This window comes from Barbus barbus (genome assembly GCF_936440315.1).
Source record: "Barbus barbus genome assembly, chromosome: 14".
NCBI lineage: Eukaryota > Metazoa > Chordata > Actinopteri > Cypriniformes > Cyprinidae > Barbus > Barbus barbus.
The window spans coordinates 971,543-997,427 of record NC_136742.1 but is presented as its reverse complement, the minus strand read 5'-3'; the positions used below and the strand labels follow the sequence as shown (position 1 = coordinate 997,427).

The window sequence follows — 25,885 nt, the reverse complement described above, 5'->3', positions numbered from 1 at the left end:
TTCCAGGATGATGGCCTCGCCAATCTCCTCTTTAGAGTGCTCCTCCGGTCGCACCCAACGCTTGTACAGATTCTTTAGCCGGTGGTAAGTCTCTGTTGGCGACTCTCCACCTGGGACTGTAGTTGATCGGAAGCGCTGACGGTAGGTCTCTGGAGAAATGTTGAATTTCTCCAGCAGTGCTTCCTTCAAGTCATCGTAGATCTCTGCCTGCTCCTCGTCCATTGCCAGATACGCCTCCAATGCTTGCCCTGTCAGCAACGGAACCAAACGATAGCTCCACTCCTCCTCAGGCCACCTCCAGGTCCTGGCCAGACGCTCGAACCGCCGAAGATAATTCTCGATGTCTTCCCCCTGCTGGAAGCTCGGCATCTTCGGATCAGCCCACTGCATTGGCTCTCTTGGCGCTGTGACTTTCGGGGAGTCTTGGATGTAAGCGGGTCTGTGTCTTGTGGATACCTTTGGTGCTGGCGTTGGTAGCTCCATTCGGACGCTCTCCATGTCAAGCGAGGTCTCCGCAGGACGAATCGACTGCACGATGGACTCATGAAGACCTCGGAGCTCCCGCAGATATCGCTCCTCTCTCTGCTCTTGAGTGTCGAGAAATCTGCGCATCAGGGAAATCATTCCCTCGCCAGCTGTAGCGTCAGGAGTGAAGGGCTTGGTTGGTGGTTGACTGGACTTTGGGGAGATTTTGGGAAGACTCGTGGTTCCCTCCTCATCCTCCGTAGTCTCAACCGAATTCCAGGCTGCCTCCTCCTCTGATGCCACCTTCACTTGGGATCGTAAACCCGGCCTGGGTTTTCTACCTTTCGGCGCTGTCTTGCGAGTAGCCATCCCACCGCTGCCACCAACTGTGATGAAGACGAGCCCACCAGCTCGCCTTCAGGGAAAAATGTGAGTCCGTGAAGGGATGTAAAAATGATGGCTCACTCGCAAAAGCACTCTTGCATCGACTTGGTAAACAAGTACTGTCTCTATGTTTGGCCTCGGCTTATATAGGCCAAACCCCGCCCCTTTTTTGGGCCATACCATTCACTGGTAAGAATAACATTTAACACACAAATACCACATCTATTCGTTATCTATTATACTTAATACTAAATCACTTCCAATCTATTTATATATATAATAAACAGTCCACTAACACATAATACATTTAACACATAATTTCCACACTTAAATACACCTATTCATACTAGACAATGGTTTCGCCAGCTTCCGGTTGCGCTGCGCGGCGCGACCAATCCCGAGATGTCATAATCGGCTGCCGCTTGTTTGTTCGGTTTGGTCGGCGCGGTGTTTCCCGCCGGAAGACTGACTACGCCCACACAGACAAACATCACAGGGACGAAACGACACGACAAGTGCAGTGTAAGTGTATGAAATGACTGGGAAATTGATATGTACAGAGGAGAGGGCTGCAATGGGAGAATGTCCAGGTGCTATCAGGATTGCGTGTGCACCCGCTACTCTGATAGCGGCATGGCTGGGAGGATGAATGAGGTAAGTAGTGGTGTGTGTGTGTGTGTGTTCGCCAGTGCTGCTTCCCCAGCGGTGGCAGCTAATGTGACTTTATCACATGAGTGCACACAAATACAAGTAGACCCTTTACAGGTCCGAATGATGTATTACTCTTACCTTTATCAAAAAATAAATAAATAAATAAATGACGGCGTAGGCTATTTTAATTTGTTTGCACTGAAATAAATCCAAGTGTTTGCTGGTGCCTCCATGTCCTGCAGAGCGCGCTTTAGCTTCCACTCTCCGCACAAACTTAGAAATAGCGCACATTATTATTATAGCAGGTTTAATGTTTAAACATTGTTATATACTTGAACTGTTTTAGTATATCTATAGATTTTATTTTAGGCACGTTGTGATGATATGAGAAGGCTAAATTTATCAAACATAGGCTATGATCAGCTCATGCCGCTGGCCGCTTGGTTGTTACTTTAAAAAACAAAAACTTATAGGCTATTTAACGAACAAAAATGCTCCATACCTTTTTCTAAATTAACTTCATAAAAAAACAAAACGAAATATGATAATTTTGCCATTACACACAAAACTGAACAATTTTAATTGCCGAAACAGTAGTATAAAGGAGAAGGAAAAAAAAAAAGACGGGCTCGGATCGGACTTGGGCCAGTAATTCTGATAAGCTGTCGGACGTGGGCCGGGCTAGGGCCTAAATTTGAGGCCAATTCAGGGCTCTAGTGCCCCCCCCCCCCCCACCCCCCACCCCAAACGAGCGAGTTACTGTGCTCCCACTCTCCATCCTCTCCCCTCCTTGCTGAAAGTGATCGATTTCAAAAGCGAAAGTGAAACCAATAAAACAGCGCACATAAGAAAGCGATTGCATGCTTTAGCGAGCGACAGCGACTCCCCCCCCCCCAACACACACACACACACACACACGCACACGTGATTTGTGCCCCCCCTGGAAATTCAAATGCCCCCCTGATGGAGGTGCCCTGGCGCCGGCTCTGGCTGTAGGTAACTGTACGGAGGTGTTCTTATTCTCCATAGTTTTTACTATATCCCAGAACTAGTATTGCAGGTGGCAAATTTCTGTTTGAAAAAACCAACCTTAGCATTCCTGACCGCCTGTGTGTATCGATTTCTGACTTCCCTAAAGAGTTGCTGGTCTCTGGGGTTGTTCGATGCTAATGCCGTACGCCACAGAATATTCTTATGTTGGTTAAGGGCGGTGAGTTCTGGGGTGTACCATGGGCTGTATCTACTTTTAGTTCTGAGCCTTTTATAAGGGGCATGCTTATTTAGAACAGCTAGAAAGGCACTTTTAAAGAATGACCAAGCATCCTCAACTGTAGGGATAAGATCGATATCCTTCCAGGGTACCTGGGCTAAATCATATAAAAAGGCCTGTTCGCAGAAATGTTTTAGCGAGCGTTTGTTAATGATAAGAGAGGGCCTTTTGGTTGCAGACCCATTACGGACACATGCAATTATGCAGTGATCGCTGATGTCTTGACTAAAGACACCAGAGATGTATTTAGTGGGCATATTAGTTAGGGCAATGTCTATGAGAGTGCCCTTATTTACAGATTTTCGGTTGTATCTAGTGGGTTCGTTAATGATTTGCGTGAGATTAAGGGCATCAAATTTGGAAAGTAAGCTGCATGAAGCATTAAGCATGTCCCAGTTTAAGTCGCCCAGAAGTAAAAACTCAGAAGATAAATATGGAGCAAGTAGTTCACATAGATTGTCTAGGGCACAACTAGGTGCAGAGGGGGTCTATAACAGGTAGCTACAGTCAGAGACTTGTTTCTAGAAAGGTGGATTTGCAAAATTAAAAGCTCAAACTGTTTTGACAGAGACCTAGATAAAATGACAGAGCATTGTAGAGCCTGTCTACAGTAAAGAATGACTCCGCCTCCTTTTGCAGTTCTATCTTGACGGTAAATATTATAGCCCGGAATTGAAACTTCTGAATTTTTAATGGATTTCCTGAGCCAGGACTCAGACACTGCTAAAATATCAGGATTAGTTGAGTGTGTAAGGGCAACAAATAAATCCATTTTAGGAAGTAGGCTTCTGATGTTAATGTGCATGAACTTCAAATTATTGCTAGTACAGAAGTCTGCATAAGAGAGCTCCTGAGGGGTTGAAATGACATTTATTCGCTACAGGTCCGGGATTTAATTCAATATCACCTGAGCAAAGTAGAAGCAGTGTAAGGATTCTGCAAAAGGCAATCAAAATAGGGCATTTAGAGCATTGAACAGGGTAAATACATAGAGAAGATTTTTGGGCAGAATGGAATATATTCATTGCCCTATGGGCAGACAAAGTTATAGTACAGTAAATATATCGGGGGGGTAAACCTATGTGTAGAGTGACAAAGAAACAGATTGCATCTCTAGGGGAGTTACATAAAGCAGTTGAACCAGTAAAGGTCTCAGCAAAATTAATGAGAGAAGTAAAATGAATATCTGTGCTATCACGACTGTCTAATCTATACTGAAATTGGACAATAAAAACTAACTCAAACAACAATAGGCAAAACATATTGACATGAAATGCACGAAATTATAAACGCGCGCAAAATAACAACAAAGATGCTGAGTTCTTACGATATATTAGAGAGCTGGTTTTCCAAGTTCGATTCACAAGTCAGAGGAAAAATGTAAATAGTGTCAAAAAAATCCAAACAGTAACGTTAGGTAGAATGTTGCTAGTGTGGACCCGCTAATCCAGGCAGTTAGTCCCGACAGCTGATCAAGAGATCCGTTTCAAAGGTGAACTTCACGTCGGAAAGGCACACTGAAGCGTCGTTGTGTAATCCTGTCGGCAAGACACTCACGATGGACCTGCAGAGCTCCGGGAGGACAACGCTGGAAAGTGAAGACTCCTGCCTGCCAGCCAGCCGACCAGGTCGAGGTAGACCGCAGTTGCAGCCAGTCAGCTGAGCTAGGTAGTTGATGGCTGTTACTGGCCCGATAGTTGGCTCACTGTAATAATCCAATAAATTGAAGAGTAATCCTGTAGGTCACCGTACAATCGAGAGAATCAACACTGTATTAGAAAGATAGTCCCCGGATGAGCGAAGTATGAAGCCCACTGGAGTGCGTGCAAGAATTGTTTTTATAAAAACAATGTTATAAAAACGACGTGCACGTTTAAAACAATAGACGCACTATATACACAGACGCGATACAAACATGTCTTGACCTCGAGACGCCATCTTGGCAGCTGTCCGGGTGGCTGGTCTCAGACGATCTTGGAGGTGAAGATGCTGGATGTGGAGGTCCTGGGCTGGTGTGGTTACACGTGGTCTGCAGTTGTGAGGCCGGTTGGATGTACTGCCAAATTCTCTGAAACGCCTTTGGAGACGGCTTATGGTAGAGAAATGAACATTCAATTCACGGGTAAGAGCTCTGGTGGACATTCCTGCAGTCAGCATGCCAATTGCACGCTCCCTCAAAACTTGCGAAATCTGTGGCATTGTGCTGTGCGATAAAACAGCACATTTTAGAGTGTCCTTTTACTGTGGCCAGTCTTAGGCACACCTGTGCAATAATCATGCTGTCTAATCAGCATCTTGATATGCCACACCTGTGAGGTGGATGGATTATCTCGGAAAAGAAGTGCTCACTAACACAGATTTAAACAGATTTGTGAACAATATTTGAGAGAAATAGGCCTTTTGTGTACGTAGAAAAAGTCTTAGATCTTTGAGTTCAGCTTGTGAAAAATGGGGGCAAAAACAAAAGTGTTGCGTTTATAATTTTGTTCAATGTATGTGTGTGTGTGTATATATATATATATATATATATATATATATATATATATATATATATATATATATATATATATATATATATATTTGAAAAACATCACCAGCTGCTAAATTCAAATTTGCATTCGGTGGCTGACACAGTGCCAGAGACACACGTTTTTAAAGCACTGAGCATTATAACCAATCACATACAATTCTGTTGCGCTTATGAATGCAAGGACCAATCAGAGGAGTTCAGATGAGTTATCCCTGAAACACGCTGTTTCGTCACCGCGCACGCTGGCTGATTGAATTATCTGACTAACGTTAATTCTCTCATCAGAATCAACAAAGTGAAGATGTATGAATGTAAGATATTAATTTCACAGTGTAAACCGCTTTAGAGATGATTATGGCAGTTTTTGAGTGCTTGAAGTCACTGGACTGAAGTGAAAATGTTCTTTGATAATGTAAACTTTCTTTGCTCTCTTTTTGTACAATGTAAGTTACTAATTAGTCCATAACACTTTCAATGTTTTATTAAATTCACAACAAATACAAAGTCAGTCGTATTAAAAGTATTTTATGGTATGACACTCATATCTGGTACTTAAAGGGATCCCGGGTATTAAGACATGTATATCTTAATATAACGTAAATGATGTCTCTTATTTACATTTATAGTAGAAAACCCACGAAAGATGTGTTATTAAAAAAAAAAAAAAAAAATCTACATCATATTTGGACTATGGGGGGCACCATTATTTTATGTGCATTCTGCGTCTCTGATGTCAAATGGTTGCACTCAGTGAGCTACTGGCGCTTATTTCTATAGTCTTTGGCTTTTTACCACAACACAACTCCGAAAACAAAATACTGATACAATACCACATTGTGTGGCTTTTGGTTGTAATTTTCAGCCGAAGGGCAACAAGAGAAGCAATGTAAGACTCCACTGCTTTCCTAGCAATAATAGGAGGAGAAAAGAATGGGTGTAGGAGCCATTTTTTGTATTGTAGAGGTTTTGTTGTCCACTGTGTGGCGCTAAAGCGTAGTATAATTAGAGCACCTGTGTATTGAGCCAGGAGGCATTGGTAATAGGGAAAGCACGCAGTTTTTGAGCGTGCTAAAGGGTAACTTGCAAGAATGTGGATTATGCAGTATGTGGATATGTGCTGTGTTTACAAGAACTTTATATGTACGTGTTTATGACCACGAAAGAAGGAAAGACAAAGATTTAGGCTTTGTTTATACACTAGCACAAAATAAAGACATTCTGCTTGGATCAATGTCAGTATGCATGCACTCTGTTTTTGCATGCGTTAAATATGTGCTCACTCCTGTTATCAGTGATATGGCTTAATGGAAGGCTGTAACATTAAGTCAAAAACCTCTGCTTCCAGTGGACTGTGAGCATAACTTAACATGGATTTCACGTCGGAGACGGCTCTTCGTTGAACACACATTTCAGCACAGCACGGATCTAAGTGGATATCTGATTCAGTTTGCTGTTCCTGTTGGGAGTCGATTGGATTCCATTGCTGTTCCTGTTGGATTCACATTAGATTAATATTGCTGTACCTGTTGGAGTTGAATTGGATTTCGTTTGCTGTTCCTGTTGGAATCGCATTAGATTAATATTGCTGTACCTGTTGGAGTTGAATTGGATTTCGTTTGCTGTTCCTGTTGGATTCACATTGGTTCATGATTCGGAACTGGGTTAAAAGGTACATTGTTGCAACAATAACAGAAGGTAATGGCCATTTACTATGAGTGCACACAAAACTAGCGTAAATCCAGTGCATTAGTTGCCAAAAGGTCAAACATTTATTTGAATTGTATGGTTGTTGTGATATTGTAGTAATATGGATGAACAGTGTGTGAATGCGGAGGAATCTGCTGTGACAAAACAACAGCTTTGTAATGATAACAAGTCTGAAATGCAAAAAAGGCCATTTCAACTTATAGCAAAGGCCTTGGTGGAAAAGCTTGATTCATCGCAAGCGCTGAGAAAAGCAAAACTGAACAAAGCAAGCAAAATGATAGAGACTATTAAAAGGTTGATGCAAGATAACGGAGTATGAGTTTGAGGTAGGAAGTGTATTTGAACATTTCAATGAGTCATGTTTAGAGGATCAGGAAGCACATGAATCCTTGATGACTTTGTTGCCTGAATGAAATTGAGAAACATGATATATGGTTTAAGACATAAGAGATTTACATTCTTGTAACGTTAAGAGAAAACAATATATAACAACATTCTCGGAACATTCTTTCGATGTTATTTGTACTTGATTGTTCTCATCATGTTAAAATAAAACTTTCTTACAGCATATTCAAGAATAATGTTGATATAATTGTTTTTTTAAATATAATGTTATCATACCGTTATTGTCAGGATTCTGAAGAAGAAGCGGTTATAAGTAGGGGCATCTTGCCAATGGGGAAAGTGCATGTGCTCCACCAGGAAGGTGACGTCACTGTAGAGCTGTCCCGACAGCAGCTGCTCGTGATCGATCGCGGGGGACTGACGATATGCTCGTGACCCGGATGTTGTTGTTTGTCTCGTGCAGCGAGGCTGGAATAGAGTGGTGGAACTATGATGTCACTTTGTAGGCAAAAACCCGGAAGCGAGTTAGCATTTTAGCACTTCCGGTTCCATCATCCCAGAGTCAATGTGTTTTTTGAATAGGATTTTGGTTAAATCCCTTAAATAAGGTCCGTGGTTTACACAGGCTCAAGATACTTTCACGTTTTATTCTATGACATAAAACACACCAGTTACACCCCACTCGTGATTTTTTAAAGCTGTTACGTTTCTTTAAAAAGACGGTTGCTAAATGGGACTACAGGCGCTGTCGGAGACATTCAACGTCATCACGCTGAACAGGAACTCATTCTAACCCGCTTTTACAGTCTCGTGCTCTTTTGGATTAAAATTCATCCAGAGTAAGTCATTATCATGGAAAACGAGGCCTTTGTTTACTGCTGGAGCCGGACCTCGAGACCGCGGCCTCGCCTACTGACGCTACCCGCACAAGGCAGCGTCGCAAGCGGTGTGAGAGAGGACGGAAACGCGGTAAGCGCGGAGGTATACGAGCTAGGCTAAGAGCTAACCCCTCAAGACCGGCTCTTCCAACACTCATGCTCTCAAACGTCCGCTCTCTGGAAAACAAACTGGACTTAATTCAACTCAGTCGATCTACACAGCATGAGGCAAGGGACTGTTGCGTGTTTGTTTTCACCGAAACATGGCTAAACGACAACATCCCGGACTCCGCCATTCAACTGCACGGGCTTTCCAACTTCCGAGCGGACAGAGATTCATCACTGTCTGGTAAGACACGCGGAGGTGGCTTGTGTGTGTATATCAACAAAGACTGGTGTAACAATGCTGCGGTATTATCAAAACACTGTTCATCGCTGGTGGAGTTTATGGTTGTGAAGTGTCGACCGTTCTATCTGCCACGGGAGTTCACGGCCATTGTTATCGTTGCGGTTTACATCCCCCCGTGTGCAAACGCTAAGGACGCGCTTCGTGAACTGTATAGTGCCATCAGCGAACAACAAACAAATAACCCTGACGGCTTTTTCATCATAGCCGGTGACTTCAACCACGCAAACTTAAAGACAGTTTTGCCAAAGTTCTACCAACATGTGAACTTTGCAACAAGGGGAAACAACACACTGGACTTTGTTTACACAACAGTTAAGGACTCTTACAAGGCTGAATCCCGCCCCCACCTCGGGTACTCCGACCACATCACTGTTATGCTAATCCCAGCATATAGACCACTTCTCAAACTCACCAAACCGGTTGAAAAGCAGATCACAGTATGGCCAGACAATGCCACCTCAGCACTGCAGGACTGCTTCCAGGACACAGACTGGAATATGTTTAAAGAGGCAGCCACCTACAACAACCACACAGACCTGAATGAGTACACTGAAACTGTGACTGCTTACATCAAAAAGTGCACTGATGATGTGACAGTCACCAAAACCATCACCACACGTGCAAACCAGAAGCCATGGATGACAGCAGAGGTTCGTGGGCTGCTAAAGACCAGACATGAAGCATTCAGATCAGGAGATAAAGCAGCCCTCAAAACAGCAAGAGCCAATCTGTCCTGTGGCATCAAAAAAGCAAAACGGTCATATGCCCATAAAATCAACAACCACTTCACAGACAGCAGAGACACACGGAGCCTGTGGCAAGCCATTCAGACCATCACTGACTACAAGCCCCCGCCACAGGCCTGTGATGAGGACACATCCCTCCCCGATGCACTCAACCACTTTTATTCACGGTTTGAAATGCAGAATGACACACCTGCACAAAAACTGCCCACACCTCCCAACGACCGGGCGCTCTGTCTGTCCCCAGCCGACGTAAGGAAGACCCTATCTAGGATTAACCCACGCAAGGCTGCGGGTCCTGACAACATACCTGGCCGTGTTCTGAGAGACTGTGCTGCACAGCTGACAGATGTCCTAACAGATATCTTCAACACCTCGCTGAGTCAGGCAGTCGTCCCCACGTGTTTCAAATCCACAACAATCATACCGGTACCAAAGAAATCACCTGTGTCCTGTCTCAATGACTACCGTCCCATAGCACTGACTCCAATCATGATGAAGTGCTTTGAGAGGCTAGTCATGCATAACATCAAAACCAGCCTCCCCAACACACTTGACCCGCTCCAGTTTGCATACCGTCCAAACCGCTCTACGGACGATGCAATTTCCTCCACCCTCCACCTGGCTCTTACCCACCTAGAAAATAAAGACTCCTATGTTAGAATGCTGTTCATTGACTTCAGCTCGGCATTCAACACAATAATCCCACAACAGCTCATAAATAAGCTAAACCTGCTGGGCCTAAACAATTCCCTCTGTAACTGGATCCTGGACTTTCTAACTGGAAGACCTCAGTCAGTCCGTGTCGGCAACAACACCTCGAGCACTACAACACTGAGCACAGGTGCCCCACAAGGCTGTGTGCTCAGCCCGCTGCTCTTCACACTGCTGACCCACGACTGCACTGCCAAGTTCAGCTCCAACCACATCATCAAGTTTGCTGATGACACAACAGTGGTAGGTCTCATCAGCAACAACGATGAAACGCACTACAGAGAGGAAGTGGCACAGCTGGCTGAATGGTGTGGCACAAACAACCTGTCCCTCAATGTGGAGAAGACAAAGGAGGTTGTGATGGACTTCAGGAGAAACTCCGTTGACCACCCCCCACTGACCATCGACAGCTCGACTGTGGAGAGAGTCAGCAGCACTAAATTCCTGGGGGTGCACATCACAGAGGATCTCACCTGGACCACCAACACCATGTCACTCTCCAAAAAGGCACAACAGCGCCTACACTTTCTCCGCCGGCTGAAAAGAGCAAGTCTCCCTCCACCCATCCTCACCACATTCTACAGAGGCACCATTGAGAGTGTGCTGACCAGCTGCATCACTGTCTGGTACGGGAACTGCAGTGCTGCGGCCCGCAAGACCCTCCAGCGGACAGTGAACACAGCTGCAAAGATCATCGGTGCCCCTCTCCCCTCCATCCTGGACATCTTCCTTACACGATGCTCCAGCAAAACCAACAGCATCGTGAAGGACTCCACCCATCCCTCCCACAGTCTCTTCCAGCTCCTACCATCAGGAAGACGGTACCGGAGCATCAGAGCCCGCTCCGCCAGACTGCTCAACAGCTTTTTCCCCCAGGCTGTGAGAGCCCTGAACTCAAACCGCCCCGCCCCCCTCTGAAACCTCATGCAAACCCCTACCTCCTGAACATGGACCACCCCCCACCCCAAACCTTACCACACCAAAGAAAAACTGTATGGAACTTTTATATATTTTTTTATTTATTTTATTCTTATTTTTCTTTACACTATGGACACTCTCCTCTATGTGCACTATGGACACTTTACACTATGGACACTCACACTTTACACTAGGTGCACTATGGACACTTACACACACTGCTGCGTGTGCACAATCTCACAAAAAACTCAGCAATATATGTATGTTTACATGCTCTTGCACTACAAATCATCCTGCACTGTTCCCCAACCAGCTGCTGACTCAAACGTCTCTCTTTGCACATGTACAGTTTGTATTTTTTGTCTTCTATTTTTTAGTTTGTATAGGGTAATATTTATGTGAAGCATTCGTATAGTTGTATTTTTTATCCTTTATTCTTTTAGTTTGTATAGGGTAAATACTTATATATAGTATACTTATAGTTAAATCTGTCAGTAGGTTAGTTGTGTATAGGTTTATAGTGTTTTTTCTTACTTCATTGTTGTATGTCTGTATTTATGTAGCACCGTGGTCCTGCGAGACACGACATTTCGTTCCACTGCATGTCCCCACATGTAGCGGAATGACAATAAAGCTCAACTTGAACTTGAACTTGAACTTGAAATGTTTCTAAAAATAAGTTTAAAAGTGGTCGGAAACATGGTGGTGGTGACGTTGAAGGAGAGCGACCGTGGTGCTGTAGTTCGTTTATAGCCTAATGTTAGCTTTTTAGTTCTGGCGCTTGTATTTAGGCTTCAAAATTCATAAAATTTGTATTACTTTGTAAAGATTATCTCGATGGTCAAAACGTGTACGTTTCATGAACTATGATTGAACACAGAGCTTATTTTTTGCGATTATCCAAAAGCCTATGGGAAAATCCTATTGGGTTTTTGTCGAGGGAACCAGTTTCATGCTAACAGCCGATCCGCCTACAGAGTGACGTCATAGTTCCCCCACTCTATTAGCGCAGACGCTCAGAAAACCGATAAAACATCAAGTTCTGACGTCTTCAAGCCACTAATATTTAGCATCTTTCAGTTAAGATAGGTGCAGTTTTTATTCTTTAATAAAAGTGTCATATTAGGGCAGTTACATAAATTTGAAAAGCTTTAGATTGTCAGTGTTTTTAGAAGCTTATTTTGTCTAATACTATAGTCTCAAAATATATTTTAATATCAGTGTTAGAAAATGTAATATGATTATTTTTGACTTATGAATATAAAACTTTGCTAAGATTAACAGATTAATAATGTAAATCTGTTTATCCAAAAAGAAATTGGGTTTTGAAAGTAAAATGTCACGAGATTCTAAATTGAGGGCTTTGTTTAATTTTAGTTAATTTAATTTTTTTATGTTTATTTTAAGCCAACCCAAAATGAAATAGAAAAAGGGCAATAGAAAAATAAACATTCAATATATTTTTCAACTGATATATTACAAAAGTACATTTATTGAATAAAACATCTGGAAGCTTGTTTCTGTCATATGAGAGGATAAGGAGCTTGTCTTCATACTGTGTTTGACACGGTGCTGATCAGCACATTTACAGTGTATCATGGTGACTATATAGCTCCCATGGTCATTGTTTGTAAGGTGCTGATCCGTTGGCCAAAGTCCTCTAAGCATCATGGTATGTGTGTTTCAGTTTTAGTGTCCGCTCTCCTCACTGTGGAGCTCCAGAGCTGCTCGGAGACTTGTTTTCCTCAGCGGTATCATGAGCTCATCTGAAGATAAGTGGACATGTCCTTGTGATTAGGGTATAGTGCTTGTATGGTGGTTGTTACAGTATTTTTTGGCACTTGTGGCTCTGAGGAAAAAGATTTATGTAAAGATTCTTCAGATTCTGATGAGAGAATTTTCATGCTCAGCTTCTCCTTTAATAACTCATCTTCTGAGGTCCTCTGAAATCTCTTACCTGCGGCTAGTAAACTGTTTTTTATTCCATAACAGGGCAGATCAAACAGTGCAAAAGTGTGTGTGTTCGAAACATTCTTTATTTTCAGTATCAGATTACATTTTTAAAACAGTTCATGCAGAAATCTGAAGAGATGTCTTCCACACTAATGACATGACCGCAGAATCACCGTCATGACCACCCAGGAGGAAAAAAGTGCACTTCCATGTACTTCAAGTGCTCATTTTCACGCACTAATTTTGTATTTAATATACTAAAAATTAATCTACTAAAATAATCTTAAGAACATCTAAGTGTAATCAGCTGTGCTATTTTGTGACACCATGAATATGAATTAAAATGTGCTTTTAACATACCTTCTCTGTAAAAAAAAAAAAGGTATTTAGTTACAACTTGTAGTACACTTGAGAGTACTAGTGTATGAAAGATGGTTTCAAGTAACACTGTTTTGTTTTTTGTTTTTTTACATAAAGTATGTTAAAAGCACATTTTAGTTCATATTCATGGTGTCCTAAAATAGCACATCTGAGTACACTTAGATGATCTTAAGATTATCTTAAGAAGTACTAAATAATAATTTTCAGTCTAAAATTTAGTGTGTGGAAATAGAGCACTTTAAATACATTGTGGAAGTGCACTTTTTTTTTCTCCTGGGTTTGACCACAAAATTCACAAAATAAGCATAAGTTTGTGTATAAGACACAATAAAAGACAGTTGTGGAATGATATTTGAATTATTCAGGATTATATAATATAACAGTAACAGGCTCATGTTAAATAAGGATAAGAGAATGACAGGTTGGTTTCAGATTAATCATATACAGGATTCAAAACCAAAACGTTCCTTTCTGATGAACCTAATAATCCTTTATCAAAACCAAAAGGAAGATCATGCTACAAATAGAAAAGTAAACATGGACATAAATAACAGATTAGGTAGACAGTTTGAGACACAGTAACAAATATACAGAGACAGGGTTTTTTTTAACTAAGCTCTTTGAAGTATCATGGTGTTTATATTTATATCTATGTTAGAGGTCTCAGAAGAGAGAGAAGGCCTTAATCCAGCTAATCTGTAATCTCCTCACCCACAAACCCGCTGTGTGTTCAGATCAGAAGTGGACGGCTCGGACTCTGTGCCAACGTCTGCTCTCATGCACACTGCGATTGCTCTGTGAAAAAACACAAAACAAACATAGTAGGAAAACTCAAGAACTGAATCAAAAACCAAATGGTGTTTTAAAACTCTTTTAGAAACAATGACACTGATCTGTCAAAGATTTATTTGTCTACAAAATATCTGAACAGCTTTGAAACTTGAAGGTTAGTTGAATACTTTAAGTTCTACAGTATACTTTATTAGAGGTTGATAGCTAGCTAGCAATCTGTTCTTAATGTAGGCCATCAGGACAGGTGAGTCAGTGGATCTGTCAGCTCAGGGCTCCAGACAGGTGCACAGATGCTAATCTACAGGGATTGAGTTGAGCTTCTCTCAGATTAACACTGCTGATGAGATTAACATGAAAAGGGGGTCAACACCGGGTCCAGTTCTCAGGACTCACAACCCCTTATTTCAGACATTTTCTGTCAAATAATACGTATGTGCTGTGAAATAAATATGTGGGAAATTCCCCTTTTGTTATAAACCTCCCCATCTCCTTTCTTTTTCTTGTCATCTCGGAGAGCCTGTTGTTGTTGTTGACATGCTGTCTTTGTAACCTATGATTATGAAGATTACAATCACAGCAGGTTCTTCCAGGTCTTCTGTGCGTCTGCAGGTTATTCCACTGCTTCACTTTTATATGAAGTTGAAATATTAAAAGTTCTATTAAAATATTAAAGTTTTTTTTTTCTTAGAGACCTTTGAAAGATTGATGTTGGCAGACAAAGAAATGATCAGTTCTACCAAGAGTTATCATGCTTTCATGATGAGTCATTGTCCATGAAACCAAATGTAAAACATCAATTCAATTTAGTGTGACATTTTCAGTAAAAAAAACAAACTCCACTGTAGAAAGTGCTGTGATAAAAGACACCAGTGTTAGTTAATAATTAATAGTTGGAATATGCAATTCTTCTGGCAAGAAATACAGTTGGTTAACTGCAGTAACTCTAGACTGTTTTCAGTTTCAAGGCAATATGGTAAACTGACATAATAACATAGAATATGTTTTACAGGTTTGAGATTGTCAGCATAAACTCAACTCATCCAAACAGAATTTAGATTCAGAGTGACTAGTTTATGTTCACAGAAAAACAGAAATTATTGTAGAATAATTACAATTACTTGAGTGATATATTAACTATTTTTAGACAAAACGAAACCACAAATTGATGAAGGCTACCTGAAGGATAAAGATTTAATCAATAGGCTCAGTGATCCTCCACTGTTTTTGCATCAGATGCATCTGTTGTGTCTCTTTTGTAGGTCTCCTACTGCACTAAATCCTTGAACTATTCAGACCTATATCATGCTATACATTTGCTGTATATTGTATCACATGCAGTGACACTGATACTCACCCCTCACTGGTCAAAGGTGTGACGTCATTGTCCTGGCCCTGTTGTTTTTTGGCATTAGGCAATGGCTGTGGCTGCTCACTGTGGGATGACCTTTGACCCAATGGATTGTCTCCCATAAAAGAAGGTTGAAGACGAGTAGTTGGCAGTCTGCCTCTGGCAGGTTCTCCCCATGGCCGAGGTAAAGTAGACGTACATGAACGTGTCCATGCGTGAGGGAGTGATTTGTTCTCCTGACAGAAAACGGACCGAGCTTCAAAAAATGATTGTGACCCAGAAGCGGGGAGGCTGTTTTCTTCAGCCATCGCACATCTGTGTATACTAGAGGTGGCAGATGTTGTGGATGGAGTCCACTTCCCACTAGGGGGGCAGGTTGTGGATGGAGGACTTGGCACTATGTGGTGCACAGTGGGACAGGAGGGTGGAAGCCGTGCCCTCGAGACAGGTGATGTTGTTGGAGGAAAAAATTTAGCTTGCATACTTGCAGTCTCTCCCTCATTGTGGTTTTCACATTCTTGATAAGACGTGGAACCACGCAAACCTGCATTAGCCGGGGCCGTTTTGGCAGAAGATTCCACAGGCAGATAAACAGCTTTTTGACAATTCTGGTTGAGGGAGTGTGTTGCATCTCTTTCAGAATCCACCACAATCGCGTTTTTGTATTCCTGTTCAATGCAGGAACCGGGCAAAGCATCTTGCCTCACAGGCTGAGTCGTTGAGAAGCTCATGGAGGCCCGCTGTCTGCTTGCCCGGTTGGGGAGCACAGTCTCTCTTTGCGTTGAAATGCAGAGTTGTTGCCCTCTGCACTGCACATTGTGAGTCCCCTCCTCAGTGGGCAACCCTAAACTGCTTTCAAATGAGTTGTCCATGAGCATCTCTGGGGGTGGAGGTGGGAGGCTGTCTATATCCAGTTGGTCAGGCCTGGGCTCAAGCGAATGGATGTTACTCTTGATATTCCCACTGGTGGTAAGTGCTCCGCTGCTGTTCTGTAGCAGTGGGAGAGTGCATTTCTTGTTGTCCCTGACTCTTACTGGTTTTTGGTCTAAAGGACTTTGTCTTGAATTGTCCTCCAGCCCTTGGCTAAAAGTATTAATAAGCCTCTTGACAGCATTTCGCCCAGGTGGTTCTGGAGTAAACTTTGGAGGAGAGCTAGGTGGTATTGCCCTGAAAGGCCCTTTGCTGCCATACTGGAGACCATAGTGCCTGGCTGTGCACTGTACTCCTGATGAACTTCTTCTAATCTTTGTCCAAACATGACTCCCATGTACAATTTCTTCTGGAAAGTTATTCTTTCTCCTCCAGTGAGGTGTTTGCTTGTTCCTTGGGTTTCCTTGTTGCTGATTAGGATCTGATCCTTCTGCTTTGCTACACAAACACTCGGCAGATTGTGAGCGCTTTGGTCCCCTTAAATGGCGGTACTTTAGTTTCACCTGAAAGGTATTGTCTGCAGTTTTGGGCCGTCTGGTTTTTCTGGTCTTGACCTGGTCTTGCTTTTGAAGACTACCCTGAACTGGAGGATGGGTGGAGACTGGCTCAGAAGACCCACACATTGTTCCTCTCGTCTTGTCGGTCAACCTACCACTGACTTCTCCTGCATCCTCCTCCTCATCATCATCGCCTTCATCATCATCATCATTATCTGTAACCTCTTCATTGGCGTTAAGGAACGGCTGATCTGGAGAGCAACTGGTGGTCAAGACAGATGTTATTCCAGTGTTTGCTCCAGACCCAGAGCTCCCTCTGTTTCGACGGAGATGCTCTGAGCCATTCTGACACTCATTGTCTGCACCTATGCCACTGTCCTCACTGTGAAGAGCAGAATCTTCTGGACTTGGTTTCCTCAGAGCAGCAGCTTCCACACGGGACACGACCTGCTTCAAGCGCTCCTCGGCCGCATGCTTGGCAAGCAGCTTCTCTCCTAATATCTGAGACAGGGACCCATAGTACTCAGATAGTTCCTGTAAGGCTGAGTCACTCAGGCATTTCACAGAGTCTCCCACGGAGATCATTTTAGCTGTGGAGTGAAGAAGCATCTGCTGCAGCAGTTCGGAAGGAAGCTGGGAGAAATTTAGTTCATTGCTGGGTTTGGTTGTTGTAGGTGGATAGTCTTTAAGTGAAGCGGGCCATGTCATGTTGTGTCCATGTTCCCTCAGCAGCTGCTCGCCCTCAGTGGCCATTTCCTCCAAAGCCTGGTTAATCTCTTCATAGTGCAAAACTACTGATGCTACTGTGGTCTGTATAGAGAGATGGGTCTGAGCAGCCTGGCTCAAGAGGCCTAAAAGAGACTCATATTTTGATATGCTGGGGTTCAGGTACGCATAGACTGCCTGGTGGGATTTAAGTATGAACTCTGCCTTTGACTGCGCGTAGGAATTTTTTCTCAGTCTATGTTTCCTTTGCTTCCTCCGCTTTCCTTGATTAACTTTTACCTTAATCTCCTCAGTTCCTTCTCTCTGGTTTTCTAAGAGACCCTCTTGTGCACTTTGTCCATCCTGAGAACGGACCACATCTAGCATCTGCTCTGTAGCATCATCTTTGATTGTCATAGTGGCATCATAAACTACATCAACTACTGAGGATCTCTTACCTTGCACATAAGTTTCATTTTCTTGTACCTCTGTTGCTGTTAGTCCTTCTGTAGCTGTGCTTATATCTGCTTTGATTAGAAGTTGTGCCCCATCAGAAAGCAGTTCTGCATTCTTGTTTTCTGGTGATGCAGACAGTATAGCTTTTTTACTGAAAAGTTGACCTTTAGAGGGAGAGCAGCCCATGTTGATGGGAAAATCCTATTCCTTTTGATCAGTTTTATCGACTGCAGGTTTAAAAGTGTTGTCAGAAATCCTCAACTTGGTTCTTGTTTGCCATACCAATTGTCCTTAAAATCCTTAACTGTCTGAGTCCACAATTCCTGTCCTCCTCTATTTCTTTGAGCGTTTTCGATCAAGATTTACCACTGCCCAGTTGGTGTTTTGTATGCCATAGAGAGCCCAAGATTGAGAAACAGGACTGAAGCTTCCAGTCTTTCCCACCTGCACATATGGTCACACTACAGTAATAAAGCGCATGCGTAAGACCATAAGCTCATCTTACTAATAAGATAGCCTGCTGGTTACCTCATCTATTTTTTTTTTTTTTTTTACTCCTGGTGAATTCTAATTGAATTACAACTATGTGAGTTCAAAATGTATTGTAAAAATGTGAAGTGACTTCAGTGATTTCTAAAGTAGTTACAATATTCATCACAAAATTGTTTAAGTTACTGTTTCAGTTTTGTTTCTGTGCTTTCAACAAACAACAGTATTGCAGATTAAATTAAGTACAGAGTGGCTTGGAGCTGGAGTATTTCTAGTTGTTTACTTCTGACTGAAATCCCCTGGACCTCTGCCAGTAATGTCTGCAATCTGCTGGCAAAGGCAAGGATTTAAACAGAGTGATCCAGCAGACACTGCTAACAGCATTAAAGTTCAAAACTCTAATTAGTTTTTATTGTTTATTAAATGTAAAGACACAGTACAAAAAGAGGTGTGAAATTTCTGTGCCATGAACCAGATGAAGCAATTGTGGTGTGAGTGGGGTTGATAATTTTTGTGATTGCAAGCAAGAAAGTAATTTAGCAGTATTCCAGATAAATTTGTCACATAGTGCTTCACAGAATAAAACAAGTAACGATCAAAACAAACTAAAAGGTAAACCTTAACAAATGATGATGCAAACACATACACATACAATCATTCATATAGTCAAACGAACAACAAAAACAAAATATGATATAATGAGATTAAGTAAAGGCCAACTTATACAAAAGGGTTTTTAAAGGTTCCTTAAAACTGGCTTTGGACTGAGCTGATCTCAAACTCCATGGAAGGTTGTTCCAAAATTTGGATGCTAAAACAGCAAATGCTCAACCTCCATTAGTTTCTAGTTTAGTTTTTTTGACGATCATAAAGACCTTGATGATATGTGTGCAGACATTAATTCTGAAATATAGGGAGGGTCTAGCCAATGCAAATCTTAAAATGTAGTGACTAAAAGCTTTATATTTTAGATTTAATTAATCTAGGGTAATATGGGTGCTATGAAGTGTTTGGGTTTGAGTTTGAAGTCAGGAAAGTGTAAACTTATTCACTACTTTCTGTAGCTTTAACTACTAGTTCTAATATGCACATCTATGGACAAATTAGAACAAAACTAACAACTAAATTTCTGAAAAACCATTCTCGCATTTACCACCAGCGCACCAAGTATTGATGTTACCATATTTGCAATAACATCTGAACCAATTTATACACCATTACATTAAGTACAATAATTCATAAATGCAGAGTCCCTGTGTAAGTATAAATATATGTATACATTTTTTTTTTACAAAAATACAGCAAAAATTATTAAAAGACCCCTTTAGCAATTTTAAGCAATGAGTACAGTGTTGGTACATTTCCAGTGCATGTAAGTTGGAAAGTGCAGTTTAAGTATTTATAAATTGTAAATTCAGTTACTGGAAGAATGCAAGACAGCCCCTTTTTAATTGAGTAGTGTGTCTTTGTCTCAACTTGGCATGGCGGGACACTGTTAGGTCTATTCTGCCTCTATCTGTATTTAATAAGTCCACAGTCTTTATAGAACTGGATACATCTTTAGAAACTGTGCTGATCCCGATGATCCTACACCTTGGCAGAAGATGCCTGAGTCTGGAGGGACCCCGCCTCATTTAATATAGTGATGTTTGCATTTGCCGTGTCATCTTTAATGCGTCTAGCCAACCTGCCTATGATCGAGGCCCTTGAGTTCTCTGACAGTTCCCATAGGACTATGTAGCACTTTGGAACAAAATGACAAAACATTTTGCCATAGCTGGAGGCCAGGATGGCTGAAGATTGAACAATGTGCCACTGCTCTGTCTTGTTTCTTTCAATATAAATGGGAATAAAGCAGAGCCAGACAAACAGATGAATCATCATGCTGAAGATAATGACACCAGTCTCGTTGAAATCATGGGGGAATTTTCTGACTTTTGAAAGCAAGAAAGAAACAAATGAAGGCCTATAGAGCTATGTAACCATGCATCACCCCAAAACCTACAATGGAGCCCTCATCACAGACAACATATTTTACCATTCCAGTTTCAGGCCGAAAATCAGCCAGAACAATAAGATGATACCTTGACCAGCGGTAAGCAGGATCAAATTGATCAGAGGCTTGTCGAGTTTTTTTAACTTATGCTGCCTGTCTGGATCAAAAGCCATGAAAGCCAGAAAAGTGCGGTAGGCTTTTACTAGAATGCATGAAACACACAGAGTAAAACCGAGACCGTACACGGCCTGCTGTGCCCGACACAGATGCACATGTGGCCTGTTGATGAACATGATCACGCTGACGAAGCTGACTGCCAACCCCAGCAGCATGAAACAAGACATTGTATTGTCAGCCTTTTTGATTACTATTGTGTTTCTGTGCACATAGAAAATGATGAGTGAAGTCAACACTAGAACCAAGCCTATTGCTGTAGCTGCTAACAGAGCTATAGGATAACTGTCCTTCCAATCCAGATACTTCTCCTCGAATTTCTTGCATTTACTGTCTATATTATATATACTGTCTATATATATTATTAGACCACATTCCATCGAGACATTGCAGCATTTGGGTAGATCTGAAAAAGAAAACATGCGCACAGTCATTAGATTTGCAGTAGAAATGTTAAATATATAATGCTATCTGTTTTGATTAGCTTTATTATTATTATTATTATTATTAACAGTTTATTATTTTTATTATTGGTACCGATATTGGAAGAATATAATATTTATCTGGATCTCTCTGGAAAACTTGATTGTGATTGGTCATTGGTGTTGTTCAGCTGTCAGGGGAAGTGTTGTACTAGTTTCATGTGTCTTGGATCACTCCACACTGTCTGTCCTCTCACTTAATAAAATAATTTATGCTCTAATATTTGATGTTTATCTAAAAATGTTTTTGGTAAGTAGTGGAATGGTATACAGTCATCAGCTTCACATTGGGTTTTTTATTTCACAATAATGACCATCTGACTTTTAGGTAATTTAGATTTTTGTCATTTAGATTTCGGTTTTCATGTCTTTTATTTTGTATTGTCAGAGTGTGTATTGTATTATTCCTTGTTCATGTCATGTGGTTCCCTTGCTTCTCATGTGATCATGTCATATGTCTCCCCTGTTCATGTGTCTTGAGGTGTGTTTGACTTGAAGCGGTGCTGCACAGAATTGTCAGTTTATGACATCAAAGTATGTGAGAGATATTCGAAAGCATAAGGATCCTTCGGCTCTCTTATCGCTCTCGCGGCCCTTTTTTTTGTGAACAATTATTTTTATTGAAAAAAAATACAAACAAAAATAATAATTCCCCTCCATCCACCCACCAGGCAGACCCACACCATACATAAATTCAAAATAAATTATACATCAAAAAGAAGAAAAACATATTTAATGATGTCAGAAGTGGCACTCCAGTTCTTCAAAGTCTTTGTCTTTGCTCCATGTATACGAGCTGTAGACAATTCCATAGAAACAATGTCCAGCAAAGATAAGCCCCATACACGTTTGGTCATTGAATGGGGAGGAACGACTGGCTAACATTTTCTTTGCAGCTGTAAGAGCAGCTAAAAGTAAGTTTCCTCTTCAGGAACTCGAGCTGCGCCAGGAGACGCTTTGGGGAACACCTACAGCGTATCCGGCTCTGAATACCAATGAAATCTGTCCAAAGGATGGGAGGGACGTCACGGGTGAGGTGACGTAATGACCAGCTGGTATAAAAGCACGTGCGGTGAAACCGGCGTCAGCTTTTTGTCATTCAGCAAGCGCTCTGTGTTTCTGTCAGTCTTATTTACTGTTGTCTGTCTTTAGCTATGACTAAGAAGAGCCAGTTTAAGGCTTGGAATTTGGGAGAAATACAATACGAGTTTGTGTATGCAGGAGATACACACAGCTTGTGTGTGTTTGGCGTTCCCTGCGGCGCTGCCTGCTTCCGCTGAGGCGGCGGGATCTGATGGAGGGATCGGAGACGAGCGAGTCTCTATCTCCATCCTCACCTGTCGGATCCCACGGCCGCTCCTCGAGTTCTGAAGCCCGCCTCGCGGTTACTTCCTCTCGGGTAGCGGCGTCTGTGTTTCTCGTGTCTTCCTCCGAGGAGGTTGACATGGGAAGCGTCGAGCATGTGCATCCACTCTGTCACCCCAATATAAGGAGCTTGTGGAGTGGCTTGTCGAACCGCAGAGAAGGTTTTCTGCGTTTCGGCGGTTTCAGACTCACCTCCACATCGGAGCCTGCCTTTTTTTTCGACCTCCACACTGAGGTGTCGAGGTCATAGGGAAAATATTTTGGCCTGCCTCTTCGTCCCCTCATTCGGTTACTACGGTAATGTGCGGGGGACGGGTGAGCGCGATTACAGAGTGATGCCGCGGGTGGAACAGATGCTGCGAGCTATCTGTCCCCTGACGCTGCGTCGTCTCTGAAGGCAAGGGGTACGCGGTAGCGGGCTTATGTCTGCACATCATGGTGGTGTTGCGGGCATGCCTGGCTGACCTGCTCAAGTAGTTGGATGAGGGCGAGGGATTAGTGCGGAGCACATCCGTGAGCTCCACAATACCGCTGATCTGTCTCTCCGCGCCGCCAGGGAGACCGTCAAGGCGATCTATGGCAGCCCTGGAGAGGCATCTTTGGTTGACCCTGTCGGATTTCAAGCGAACCACGACAGGGCCTTCCTTCTGGACGCCCCACTTTGCCTTCTGGCCTGTTTTTGTTTCGGGAGGCAGGTGGTGGCATTCAAGCGGTTTCTCCCTCGCCGCTCTCTAGCTCACGGGGCTGCTGGGCGAGTGCTGGCTCCTCGTATAGGCAAGCTTGCCCCCGCGGGAGCGGGTCGGGGCGACAAGAAGGGTGCGCGGTCAAAGACCTCTCAGCCAAGCAGGCGAAGAGGTCTTCGGCCAAGAAGCCCTGATGTGAGTGGGATCAGGGCTTAGGAGGGTAGCCCCCGCTGGGGTAGAGCGACGATCGCTGCAGCACACAGCAATCGTCGCCACCCAGCGCCCTCAGGAGATCGTTCTGCCAACCCTGCCACCTATGGTGCTTCAGGGCACAGCGGCCTCCAGCGAGCGCATATCTCAGTCTCTTCCGCCCGGTATCGTAGCGGAGCTGAGATGCTCGCCACACCTTCGGGGGTCTCTGGAGCAGCTAGTTCGGCCGTTCCCTGCCGGGGTTCTGCTTCAGGGCACCGAACTAGCCGCTGCGGGTTACACCAGAGGCCAGTCTCGAGAGACTGGTTCCCTTAGTAGACTATTTCGCAGCGTGGATACTACTGCCAAATGTGTCTCGATGGGTCCTGCGCACTGTAGAGAGAGGCTACAGAATCCAGTTCAATTCTTGTCCGCCTCAATTCAATGGGGTGATTTCCACGTTAGTGGGCCCCGAGCAGGCTCTGGTAATGGAACAAGAGGTAGATACTCTCTTAAGGAAAAGAGAGTCCGGGTTCTACAGCCGGTACTTCATAGTTCCAAGGAGGATAGAGGATTGTGTCCCTTTTTAGATCTGCATCAGGTGAACCGCTCAGTCTGCAAGACTGAAGTTCAAGATGCGCAGGTAAGTATCTCAGATCAAGTCCGAGGACTGGTTTGACACGTAGATCTAAAAGACGCATACTTCCATGTCTCCATCCTTCCCACTCACAGGAAGTTCCTGAGGTTTGCTTTTGGGGCAAAGCTTACCAATATCGGGTACTTCCCTTCGGCCTAGCACTCTCACCCCACACTTTTACAAGTGTGTGGGCGCCGCGTTAGCTCTGCTGTGGCTACGGGGCGTCCGCATACTCAATTACATCGACTATTGGTTGATTCTTGCTCTATCAGAGTGGAGGGCGGCTCAACATTGAGGTGTTGTTCTCGCTCACCTAAAAGTGTTGTGGTTAAGACTGAACCCCAAGGACTGAACCCCAAGGAAAGTGTGCTTTCTCCATTACAGAGAACCACTTATCTGGGGATGGTGGGGATTCGTCCACGGTGCAGGTACGTATGTCTCCTGCTCGTCGAGTCAATCCTCACGAAAGTCAGGAGGGTGAAAGAAGGCCAGTCACTCACTGTCAAGCAGTTTCAGATACTGCTGGGTCTGGTGGCAGCTGCGTCCAACGGGATACCTTTTGGCCTGCTGTACATGAGACCCCTACAGTGGTGGCTCAAGACCAAGGTTGTCTCCACATGTCCAAGGCACGGTGCCTACGTGCCTTGGACATGTGGAGACAACCTTGGTTATTGTCCCAGGGCCTGGTGTTGGGAGCTCCTTGTCGCCGCGTAACACTAGCGACGGACGCATCCCTCACCGGTTGGAGGGTGATCATGAGTGGCCACCCTGCCCACGGTCGGTGGAGAGGTCATAATCTCGCCTGGCACATCTACAGGCTTGAGATTCTGGCCGTGTTTCAGGCTCTGAAATACTTTCTCCCAGACCTAACACATCGGTGGTCTCTTATAGCAACCACCAAGGAGATCTGCGGTTCGTGCCCCCTGTACAGGCTGGCCCACCAGATCCTTGTGTGGGCTATGAGGCCGAGCTCTCCTGGTTGGTCGAGCTGGCATTGCTCCCCTCAACTTAGAGGGTAACCTTGAGCATGCTGCTCCCTTCTGAGCGTCTGAGTTAGCATCTCAATGGGGAGCAGACACCCTGCCGAGGCAGGGGCTGTTATCCGGGGGATGGATGCTTCACACCGAGGTGGTGAAGCAGATCTGGAGGTGGACCTTCAGGTGGACCTCTTCGCTACTCAGGCAGTGCAATGTCCCCTCTGGTACTCTCTACATCATCCAGCTCCGAGGGGCTGGATGCCGTGGTACAGACGTGGCCGAGGCTTCGTCTGTATGCCTTTCCCCTGATTGCTCTGCTCCCCGGAGCTCTGGAGAGAGTGCGCCGGGACGGACTCCGGCTGATTTATTAGCCCTGTTCTGGCCGGGCCTAGTATGGTTCTCGGACCTGATTTCCCTCCTCGACGGCTCTCCATGGGAGATTCCAGTCAAGAGGGATCTCCTCTCACAGGCAGGAGGCACCTTGTGCATCCCCGCCCGGAGTTGTGGAAGCTGTGGGTGTGGCCCCTGAGGGGGCACAGCTCATAGCTTCCGGTCTCTCAACTGAGGTTGTTGAGACCATTCTCCAGTTCAGAGCTCCCTCTACGAGGAGACGGTACGCCCTGAAGTGGAGACTCTTCACTTCATGGTGCGGAGATTGCCAGCTCGACCCAGTTAACTGCCCAGTAGGTACAGTGCTGCAGTTCCTGCAGGCTCGACTCTCCGCAGGGTTAGCCCACTCCACCTTGAAGGTCTATGTGGCAGCAATTTCTGCTTACCACACCCCTCTTGGTGGACTGAGAGTGGGCGCACAACCCCT

At 43.8% G+C, this 25,885-nt stretch overlaps 1 protein-coding gene across 1 annotated transcript; it reads right to left on the bottom strand.

Moving 5' to 3' along the window:
- Positions 1-13,033: 13,033 nt before the first annotated feature.
- On the bottom strand, positions 13,034-18,530 carry LOC306880154 (uncharacterized protein). The gene is made up of 2 exons (XM_079433484.1): positions 15,495-18,530; positions 13,034-14,143 (listed from the first exon to the last, which is right to left on the bottom strand). Exons 1-2 carry the CDS (start codon positions 18,260-18,262, stop codon positions 14,056-14,058), a joined length of 2,856 nt encoding a protein of 951 aa, XP_079289610.1. The 5' UTR covers positions 18,263-18,530; the 3' UTR covers positions 13,034-14,055.
- Between the last annotated feature and the right edge of the window lie 7,355 nt (positions 18,531-25,885).